Source organism: Pangasianodon hypophthalmus, chromosome 25, assembly GCF_027358585.1.
Source record: "Pangasianodon hypophthalmus isolate fPanHyp1 chromosome 25, fPanHyp1.pri, whole genome shotgun sequence".
Taxonomy (NCBI): Eukaryota; Metazoa; Chordata; class Actinopteri; order Siluriformes; family Pangasiidae; genus Pangasianodon; species Pangasianodon hypophthalmus.
The window spans coordinates 2,118,141-2,130,192 of NC_069734.1; the positions used below are offsets into that span (position 1 = coordinate 2,118,141).

Here is a 12,052-nt window from a genome sequence, read left to right on the forward strand (position 1 = left end):
CTTAGCCATGGCATTTTATACAGATCTGTGTTTCCATCAGCTGCTATATTTAGGATTGATTTAAATTCCTTCTCTTTCCATTTAAGTTTTTTAAATATAAATATAAAATGTGCGTAAAAACAGGGACGGAAACCAAACTACAGTCTCACTGAGGAGCTTTTTTTTCCCCCCGTTGTTAAATATTAGCATTTTATCATACACACGGTGTGTAATTGCCCTGACGCGAGCAGCGCGGGATTTAATTCACGCTGAAAAATACCCGGCGCTCCGCTCGGCCAGGTGTTTACACATCTGCTCCGGCAAATTACTGCGATTCAACACAAGCGCCGGACGCTCAGCTGGTTACTTTACGCCTGTTTAGCTATTTATATAACCGCTAATCACACATTATTCTCCTCTACACACTGAAATAACATTTTAATCCTGCGCTTTCAATCCTGCGTCCCTGCGGAAGAGCGAAGAACATAATCCACGTCCGTCAGAGTAGAGCTTCACTGACCAGGGCGTAAAACACAGAAATAAAATAATACACTTCAGAGACATGAACGAAGGAATACATGAAGGAATGAATGAAAGAATGAATAAATGAAAGAATAAATAAAGGAATGAATGAATAAATGAATAATGAAGAAATAAATGAATGAATGAATAAAAGAATAAATGAATAAAATAACTGAATGAACGAATAAATGAATAAATAAATGAAAGAATGAATAAATGAATAAAATAATAACTGAATAAACAAATGAATAAGTAAATAAATAAACAAATGAATGAAACAATGAATGAATGAATGAATGATATAACCGAATTATTGCTGAATTATTTTAACTGTTATTGTTGTCTAACAGTTGTAGATTATTTAAAGCCTGTAACAGCTTCACTCAAAAATGTAATCATTTTTAATCATTAAAAATTTAATAATAAAAGGATTTACACAGCGTGGCAAAATAGCAACATTTAGTTTTTAATAAAACAATAAATCTTTAATGATTAAAGAAATAAAATGAATTTAAAATTAAAGTAAGAACAGAAAGACAAGAACTTCTTCAGGAAGTCTCTATAATAGAATATAAACATTTCAGAATAAACATATGCATGTATGCATTTATTTGTTTATTTAATTATTTCCTTTTAAATGAGTTTTTTTAATTATTATTCACCTTTAATTATTTATTTTGTTATAAATAGCTAATCTAGCAGCTGAGGGCTGTTCATGGGTTCTTTTGTTTTCTTAGTTTTCTTTCTTCTTTATTTTCTTTTCTTTCTTCTTTCTTTTCTCCTTCACTGTTTATTATTTCTTTTGTATTCTTATTTTTGTTCTCTCTTTCCTTTTATTCCTTTATTATTCCTCATTTTTTAATGATTTCTTTTGTTATCTTATTTTGCTTAGCTTTATTCTTTCTCCCCTCACGTTTCCCTTTTTATTACTTCTGCTGTTCCTCATTTTCCTTATCTTTATTTTTTCTTTTCTTTTTATATTTTAGAATATGAGCCCAGAAGTGTGTGTGTGTGTGTGTGTGTGTGTGTTAGCAGGACAGTACACATCTGCCTGCCACAACCTGAGGGACAGCAAGTAACCCACCCAAACACACACACACACACACACACACACACACACACACACACACACACACACACACACACACACACACAGCCCTGTTTGTCTTCTGTTACTTACTTATTTATTTATTTTACTTCTTTAAGCCAATATTTGTATTAACACTTAATTTCTATTCTCCATGTTGTAATTAATTTGTCTGTTAATAACAGTTCTTCTCTTTCCTGTACTGTGTTGGTAATACTGTACATGTATACGGTCATGCTGCTAAAGCTTGTCGAATTGAATTGAATTGAATTGAATTGTGTGTGTGTGTGTGTGTGTGTGTGTGTGTGTGTGTGTGTGTGTATCTCACCTATAAGCGAGAGCCAGAGCCCAGGCACTGGCAGCACAGTAAAGTGAATCTCGCACTTTGGCTTCTTTACAGTCGGAGCAGGTCTTTACAGGAAACAGACCCGTGGTGGGGCTCTGATAGTTCAGAATAGTGCACTTCACTACGCAGAGAAACGAGGGAGAAGAGGAGAGAGAGAGAGAGAGAGAGAGAGAGAGAGACGGAGAGAGGGAGAGAAAGAGAGAGACAGGCAGATATAGAGAAGGAGAGGTACAGAGGGAGAGAAAGCGAGGGACAGAGAGAGACAGAAGGAAAAGAGGAGAAAGATTTTGTCAGGTTCAGTCTATAGTGTTATTTGCACATATACGAATATATATTTATAATTGTACATTATTGTTTTTAGTGTTTCGCCCATTTATAAACAAAAAATAATAATAATGTAATATTTGTGAATAAAAACAATACATTTGTATAGAAAACATTCAAATGTCCAGTAACAGCAGTGAGATATAAGACGTTTCTGGGGTGCCAACAATTCTGACATGGGGTTTTGTTTAAAAAAAAAAACAATTTGAATATGTTTCCTTTTCTTATTTTCTTACAATAAAATGAAATCAATTAAAAGTTATATTGCTCTCATATTTTCAGTGCGAACCACAGAGACATTTTTTTCCTAACATTCTCACAACAACTTTATCGACGGCGCCAATAATTCTGGATTTACTTCTATATATATTATCTAATTTTTTTGCTGTATTCATAGTGTGTATATGAAAATAGATAAGCAGTCTGTGTATATGAAAATACCAATATCAATCAATATAAAAATCACACACACAGAAACACACACACACACACACACACACACACACACAGAGAGAGAGACAGAGGAAGTGTTTTATCAGATGTAAAGTGGTTAAGTAATGTGTTCTGTACGAGCGGAGCTGTTGAAGCGCGTGTGTGTTCTACACTACAGGTTTTATTTACGAGTATGACTCCAGCTGAAGTGCAGATACTCTCTCGCTCTGCTACATGGACGCCGGGTGTTTTCGGGGCGGAAGCTGTGCGAGTCGTTTAAAATGCTTCTCTATAAACTTTATTACAGCAGCGTGTACTTCAGCACAATTTTTACACCTCGAGATTTATTACTGAAGAACCTTCCTGCAGAATAAAAACTCCATTAACCCTCAAACGGTTTAGTAAAATGATCACGTCGCTCTCTCTCTCTCTCTCTGTCTCTCTCTCTCTCTCTCTCTCTCTCTCTCTCTCTCTCTCTCTCTCTCTCACACACACACACACACACACACACACACACACACACACACACACACATACACACATGCGCATGCACACACACACGCACACATAAAACATCGACCCGAGGAATAAACGTAAATCTAGAAAAGATTTAAAGAAAAGACTTTATCATAAACACACACAAAGAACAGAGACAATATTCATAACTACTGCAGACACACAGCAGCTTGACTAAACAGACAGAGAGACAGACAGATGGATGGATGGACAGACAGGTGAAGACAGGCATATAGACAGATATATGGATGGACAGACAGACAGATAGACAGACAGAGATAGATGGACAGGTAGACAGATAGTTAGCAATACAGAGACAGACAGAATGACAGATAAATGAACAGACAGACAAACAGACAGATAAACAAAGAGAGACAGAAAGAGAGAGAAAGAGAGAAAGACAGAATGAGGCTAACAGACAAAAGACTGACAGATAAAAGTGAAAATAGACAGAGACAGACAGACAGAGAAGCAGACAGACAGGTTAAGTAATTAGGTAGATAGATAGATAGAGAGAGAGAGAGAGAGAGAGAGAGAGAGAGAAAGACAGGCAGATAGATAGGCAGAGAGACGTGTAGACAGACGAATGGGCAGATACTGTAAGGCGTATGTAAACTTATGAGCCCAAATGTAGCCGAGCAAATAGACAGAGATGAACAGACAGGTGTACAGACAGACAGATAGACAGGTTAGCTAGCTAGATACATAGACAGTCAGTTAGACAGATAGATAGGCAGAGAGATAGATAGTTAGACAGTCAGACAGTTAGACAGTCAGACAGACAGTCAGACAGTTTGACAGACAGACAGACAGTTAGACAGTCAGACAGACAGTTAGACAGTTAGACAGTCAGACAGACAGTTAGACAGACAGTCAGACAGTTAGACAGACAGTTAGACAGTTAGACAGTCAGACAGACAGTCAGACAGTTAGACAGAGAGATAGATAGTTAGACAGGCAGACAAACATTCAGAAAGACAGTTAGACAGAAAGACAGACAGATAGATAGACAGAGAGAAAGACAGTTAGACAGACAGATAGAGAGATAGACAGACAGAGAGACAGACAGATAGACAGTTAGACAGAAAGACAGACAGATAGACAGACAGACAGACAGACAGACAGATAATTAGACAGGCAGACAATTAAATAGACAAACACACAGGTAGACAAACAGTCAGAAAGAGAATAGACATTAACAGAAAAAACTAGACAGACATACAGAAAGGTAGGTAGACAGGTAGACTGATAGATAATACACAAGCATACAGACAGACACTTCATATATATAATAACGGTGAGATCAGACTACACACACACACACACAAACACACACACAGCGTCTATAGAAGAGCGACAGTCTGTAATTATTCTGAAGAGTCCTGTGTGATGTCACTGATCACCTTCAAGCGTCTCTATGAAATAAAAGTAAAGAGTAAGTGAGGAGAGATGGAGGCAGTGCTGGGCGCTGCGGAGAGGTGAAGCCGGCGCAGGTCATTAATCTGTGTGCATTGTGCTGCAGCGTAATCAGCCTCAATACAGCTCTTCATTTGTCATCAGAGTGCTGACCACTCCAGCCAATCTGTCGAGCCCGATAAACAGGTCGTGTGCAGAATTATGGGAAATAATAAAGTGCTTCTGAAGGCACAGTTTGACCCGAGAGGACCCCAGAAAAAGGGAAAGAGAGACACAGAGAGAGACTTTACTCGTCTTTTATGTGATTAATCAAATGATTAATCAATCGGCAGGCGCTCGGCCACACATCCTGCTACCAGAGTTAGTTTCCTAAATCACTAATTAATCTAAATGACTAATTAAACCCAATCAGCTAAAACTGCAGAACAACAAAATGAAAGCATATGGATTAAATTAAATTGAATAAACTTGACTCATCTCCCAAAAATCCAGGGCATGCTTCGTCAGCTCAATTTGTTCCCATAAATTTATGCTTACTACCGTACAACTGTAATGCTCTGTGTATTTTTCCTCAGCTGTATCAATGTTCTCTCAGCTCCGTGCACGGTCATTCCCCTCCGTGCACACTCGTTCCCCTCCGTGCACGCTCCCTCACCTCCGTGCACGCTCATTCCCCTCCGTGCACGCTCCCTCACCTCCGTGCACGCTCATTCCCCTCCGTGCACGCTCCCTCACCTCCGTGCACGCTCATTCCCCTCCGTGCACGCTCATTCCCCTCCGTGCACGCTCCCTCACCTCCGGGCACGCTCATTCCCCTCCGTGCACGCTCATTCCCCTCCGTGCACGCTCATTCTCCTCCGTGCACACTCATTCCCCTCCGTGCACACTCATTCCCCTCCGTGCACACTTCCCTCACCTCCGTGCACGCTCATTCCCCTCCGTGCACGCTCATTCCCCTCCGTGCACACTTCCCTCACCTCTGTGCGTGCTCCCTCACCTCCGTGTATACTTCCCTCACCTCCGTGCGTGCTCCCTCACCTCCGTGTATACTTCCCTCACCTCCGTGCACACTTCCCTCACCTCCGTGCACACTTCCCTCACCTCCGTGCACACCTCCCTCACCTCCGTGTATACTTCCCTCACCTCCGTGCGTGCTCCCTCACCTCCGTGTATACTTCCCTCACCTCCGTGCACACTTCCCTCACCTCCGTGCACACTTCCCTCACCTCCGTGCACACCTCCCTCACCTCCGTGTATACTTCCCTCACCTCCGTGCACACCTCCCTCACCTCCGTGTATACTTCCCTCACCTCCGTGCACACCTCCCTCACCTCCGTGTATACTTCCCTCACCTCCGTGCACACTTCCCTCACCTCCGTGCACACCTCCCTCACCTCCGTGTATACTTCCCTCACCTACGTGCACACTTCCCTCACCTCCGTGTATACTTCCCTCACATTCATACATGCTCCCCTCACCTCCGTGCACACCTCCCTCACCTCCGTGTATACTTCCCTCACCTCCGTGCACACTTCCCTCACCTCCGTGCACACCTCCCTCACCTCCGTGTATACTTCCCTCACCTACGTGCACACTTCCCTCACCTCCGTGTATACTTCCCTCACATTCATACATGCTCCCCTCACCTCCGTGCACACCTCCCTCACCTCCGTGTATACTTCCCTCACCTCCGTGCACACTTCCCTCACCTCCGTGCACACCTCCCTCACCTCCGTGTATACTTCCCTCACCTACGTGCACACTTCCCTCACCTCCGTGTATACTTCCCTCACATTCATACATGCTCCCCTCACCTCCGTGCACACCTCCCTCACCTCCGTGCACGCTCCTCACCTCCGCAGACGCTTCCCTCACCTACACGCACACTTCTCTAACTTCTGTGCATGCTCCCTCACCACCGTGCACGCTTCCCGAATTTCTGTGCACGCTTCCCTCACCTCCGTGTATACTTCCCTCACATCTTTGCCAAATCTACCAAATGCCTTTGTAACAACAAGCAAATATATAAACAAAGACATAAAGACAGAAGGAAAGAAGATTACATATTATTTATAGCCCATCTGAGAATGGAGGGCAGGAAAACTATCTAAGCACTTTAGATGCAAATGCACTAAAGTCGCATCTTTATCATCGATCAATATAATGAGCCTTTAAATCAGCTCCTAATGCAGCACATCCAAACAGTATGTCAGCATCAGCCACCATTTTCTATCAGAGAGAGAGAGAGACAGAGAGAGAATGAACATGGGAGATGGAAACTGTGATGGAAGGAATAAAGAGAGTGTGAGGTTTCTTCCTGAATGGGACTTAAAGGCTGATGAGGCGAACCTCAATCTCAGAGAGGCAGTGGAATGAGGAAAAGAGAGAGAGAGAGAGAGAGAGAGAGAGAAAGTTCATCTTACTGCAAATATAGAGTAGTAGCAATTGTAACTTAACTTTATGGGTGAAGGCACTTATCTATCTTTAATTCATCATGATTAATTTTCCAAAGGGTGACTCTGTGATTTGTCATGATTCATTTATAAGCATTTGAAGTATGAATTATGAAAGAATCTGTTCTGTATTGAACGTTTCACGTGATTAAAGTGCATACACGACTCCGTTATACTGAATAAGAACAGGACTGTTGCAGGGGCAGGAAGTGAGCTAATCAATTATCTCAAGCACTTCCTCTAACTGTTGCACGTTCTGCACAGAAGCGTTGAACATTTCAGGTTCTTGAGAAAACAGACTTTATCCTGTTTTTCTTAGTAACAGAGAAAACGTTATATCTGCACCTAGTGTGTTTTTATCTGTGTCATGCAAAGGTTCATGCACGATTCATCTCAACCGATATGTATTCGAGGGGTCATTATGATTCATTCTGACTCTATAATTCATTTACAAATGGTAACTTTATGATCATGTGATAGATTTGTTCGAATAACTGTGACGATATAATAAATAAATTACGCAACAATACACTTTTCTGAGGTATCACAGGTTTTACATTTACAAACTCAACTGGAAGCAGCTGATGCTAAAATTGTGTACTGAATCTTTAAAATTGTAAAACTTTATTTAAAATTGTAAAAATGTATTATGTTTCTTTTCTGCAACACCACTGAGGCATTTTGTTAACAAACCTACAGTATATACTGTGATGCATATTGATGATATGTGGTGTGTATTGTAGGAATGTCTTCAAAAAGCACTGTGATGTGATATTTCTGTCACGATCCCTAATCAACACGGCCAATCAAGACATTTGACAAATCACATAATACCATTTCCACTCCAGAGAACCCACTACTCCATTATATGTAAGGAATAGCTGACTCTTCTCTGTTCTGGCACCAAGGTGGTGGAATGAACTTCCCCTAGATGTCCGAACAGCTGAGTCACTGGCAGTCTTCAAACGACATCTAAACACCTACCTCTTCCTAAAGTACTTAAGTTAGCACTTACAAAACCTAAATAAATAAAAACTTTTGTCTGTGCTCTTGTCTATTACCTTCCCAACAGAGTTTCGGACTGATGGTATTCCTAGTGTGTGACCTAGCGAGCCAATATCAGAATATATTCATTGATAGAGACTTTAAAGCACTTTTGTAAGTCGCTCTGGATAAGGGCGTCTGCCAAATGCCAGAAATGTAAATGTAAATGTAGCTGCACTAGTTTGGATGTGAGTCTGGATAACAAAATAATTTCTGCAAATAAACATACAATTTGTTCCTCAAACATAGAAGTGTCCATAATATCTGTTTTAATTTTAACGTTTTGTTAATCCTCCTACTGCTGTGTGCCTCCGCATTCTATAAACACAGCTCATTTCTCTCAAGACAGCGTCGTATCGGATTTGTAAGACGTTACGAAACACTGATTTCAAAACAAGTCATCTTGTGCTTAAAGTTCAAAATGCTTCTCTTTATGCTTATTAGCAAGCTGATGAATATTAATACATACTGGGGATCTGCTTTATGAATATTAATGACTGGTGGGCGGTCTTAGGGCAAGCCAGTTGTGAGTTGGAGATCTATATCATGATCTTCACACTCAGAAATTATACAGAAATACCTGGAAATAATAAAATGTAAAAATCTTAATGTTAAATATGGACTCACAAAAATAAGACTGTCTTTTAAACCAGTTAGCAGATTGCGTGTTTACGCTGCTAATCTCAGGTTAGCCCTCCGACTCGTCTTTTTTTGCAGCTACAAAAATTCCAGCTGTTCCTCATTCCCTGATTTTTATCCCTGATCAAACCATGAACCTGAATAAATCAGCTCACTTTGTACAAAAACATGGAGAAAAACTCCGAAATAGCTACACTAAATCTCCATTTATTGGACAGCTGGCATCAGAGTGAGTTCATAAATCGGTGACAGATGACAGCTGAGGAAAATAATGGTGTAGAGAGCAGAAAGCGAGAGAGACATACGGCTGAAGGTCAGCCGGTGAAAGAAGATGGACGAGTATTGATTAATCACGTAAAGCATTTTTACACAAACTGCAAATCATCCTCATCGTCCGCGCTTCTCCACCACGCACCGATAGAGTCACGCTGCCGCCTGAATCTCGACTCATTTCTAAACAGTCGACTCGTTGATTCCTTTCCATTATTTTTCAAACTGATCTTTTATTCATTTTGATTCCTTTCTAAGAGTCAACTAACCTCGAATCATTTTCATTCATCATGATTAACTTTTATACTAAAAACTCCTCTTAATATATCTTCAAACAGGTTCAAATGATTCATCATGATTCATTTTCAAACACTGGACTGGATTCATATGTCCAAACATGTATTCTATGAGTCTTCGTGATTCATTTCCAAGCGGGAAGTCTTTGATTTTCAACTCCGTCTTAGAAAGTATTAAGTTCATGATTCATACAGGATTCTTTAATTTCATAGAAATAGCGACTATATGATTCATTTTCAAAGTGGGAGCTTTATGAAATATCGTGACTGATTTTCACAGGAGCTTAATGATTCATTCTGATTCATTTTCAAACATTGGCCTAGATTCATATACAAATTCATTTTGAGTCTTCACATCACGTTACTTTTCAAACAAGGTGCTTTATGATTCATCTGATTTCATTTAAAAATAGTGAATATATGATTCATTCTCAAATGATGACGTTATAATTCAAATTGATTCATTTTGAAAACTCAATAACTGAACTTTATCCACTTTCTGATTCACAGAGGACTCTATGTTTCAGTTTGATTCATTTCTGAACCTGAGACTTAATGATTTACTGTGATTAAGTTTCCTGTATGAAAATCAATGATTCATCTCGATTAATTTTTAAACAGTCGACGGGATTCATTTACAGTAGGGTGAATCGATGATTCAACTCAATTCATTTCCAATCTACGATTCATCTTGATTTAATTTTAAACAGGAGACTCAATCATTCTTATTGATTCAATTTATGATTCACAGATGACCCTATGCTTCATTCTGATTCATTTACAAATAGTGAATCTACAATTTATTTTAGAAGTGAGAACTTAGAGTTTTACATGTTTGAGTTATTATATATATTTTATATTCATCCGGATTCATTTTTGAATAGTGAACTGTTAAATTTCCAAATGGTGACTCTATGATTCATCATGATTCATTTACATATGAATCCATTATGCATTTTAAACAGGCAACTCATGTGATTCAATTTTCAAACAGTTGACTCTCAGTTTATTTACAAACATCGAGTCAGTGATTCATTTTGGATTTGATGCTTTATAGTGACATGTTTTTAATCAAAGAAATTAATTTCAGAACAATGGACTGATTCATTCATGACCAGGAGAGGTTGTGATTCATCTTGTTTTCTTTTTCTTCATTGATTCATTTCCAAATGGTGACTCTATGATTCATTTTGATTCATTTACATGCGGTGAGTCGATTTATTTTTAAACAGATGACTCTAGGATTCGTTCTGATTCATTTCCAAACATTCTGTATATAATTTCAGTTCATTTACAGATACAGTGCCTATAAAAAGTATTCACCCCCTTGGAATATTTATGCAATCACATATTTCACATTACATATTTTTATTTAATTGACATTACTTTGTAGAAACCTGTTTACACTTTGACATTAAAGAGTTTTTTTTGTAATTTTTTTTGTCAAAATTATATTGCCAAATTATATTGATCATGATTGATTTATAAAATCAATAAAAGGGTAAAACATCCAAGGGGTGAATACTTTTTATAGGCACTGTATCAATTCAGTGATTCGTTTTGATTCATTTTCAAACGAGACTCTATATTTAATTTTGATTCATTTACAAATGGTGAAACTACGGTTTATTTGTGGATTTAATGCCTTTGAAGAGCGGACTGACTCGTTCACAAATGGGAAAGTATGTGATTCATCTTGTTTTTGTTTTTGTTTTTTTTTAAACTCAAGGGACTTTATAATTCATTATGATTCATTACCAAATGGTGACTCTATGATTCATTTTGATTCATTTACAAATATTGAATCTACAATTTATTTTTTTTTTCTCTCTCCAAGAAGTGGGGACTTGGGATTTATCATGACTGATTTTCATACAAGAAACTCTACAATTCATCTTGATTCATTTTCAAACTCTGGACTAATTAATTCACAGATCTACGAGTTTGTTATTCATCAATTTCTTTCTTTCTTTTCTTTTTTTTTAAGGGACTTCATCATCATGATTCATGACCAAATGGTGGCTCTATGATTCAACACGATTCATTTACATACATTGATTCATTTTTAAACACTTGACTATGATTCATCTGACTTAATTTTCCAAACAGTAGAGGTTTGTTCATTAACAAATAGTTTATAGAGAGTTTGTTTTAGTTTCTTTTAAAACAAGGGACTATAATTCATCATGATTCAGTTCCAAATGGTGACGCAGTGATTCATTATTTAAACAGACGTCTCTGTGATGTATTCTGATTCATTGTCAAACAGATGATTCTGCAAACGATCTCAGTTCATTTAAAGTGTATCCTGGAAGATAAACTGTGTGTTTACTCAAACTAGGTGCATCTTGAATGTAAATCAGGGTGTGTAAGTGGCATCTTCACATCCACTAAGAGGACCAAACACTTCATCCATGTAAACGAGTCAGATTTTTGCGGTCTCACCTGCGCTGTAGAACCGGTCCAGTTTCTCCCACAGAGGCTCATCCTCGGGGTGCAGGATGGACAGCTTGAGAGGTTCATAAATGGATCCTGATGATGGAGAAAAGTTGAGCACTCTTTAGACTGACACACTGAAGGGCACTTTAGTTCACGTACAGACACGCTTCAGCTCTCCAAAGCTGCAGCCATGCTCAAGTGCACACTTCATCGTCTACAGGGCTACAGGTCCTGCTCATCCAGAGCTCAATCCGAGACCTGAGCTATTTAATGAGCTGCAGATATCAGC

General features: G+C 38.9%; 1 protein-coding gene across 3 annotated transcripts in view; it reads right to left on the minus strand.

Annotated features, from left to right (window-relative positions):
- Window positions 1-12,052, minus strand: part of phkb (phosphorylase kinase, beta) — a 92,126-nt gene that overhangs the window by 76,008 nt on the left and 4,066 nt on the right. For all 3 annotated transcript variants that reach the window (XM_053229420.1, XM_053229418.1, XM_053229419.1), the window contains 2 exons: window positions 11,770-11,856; window positions 1,917-2,055 (listed from right to left, as the gene is read on the minus strand). In XM_053229420.1, coding sequence (XP_053085395.1) covers window positions 1,917-2,055; window positions 11,770-11,856 — 226 coding nt within the window. The remainder of the gene's footprint in view (window positions 1-1,916; window positions 2,056-11,769; window positions 11,857-12,052) is intronic.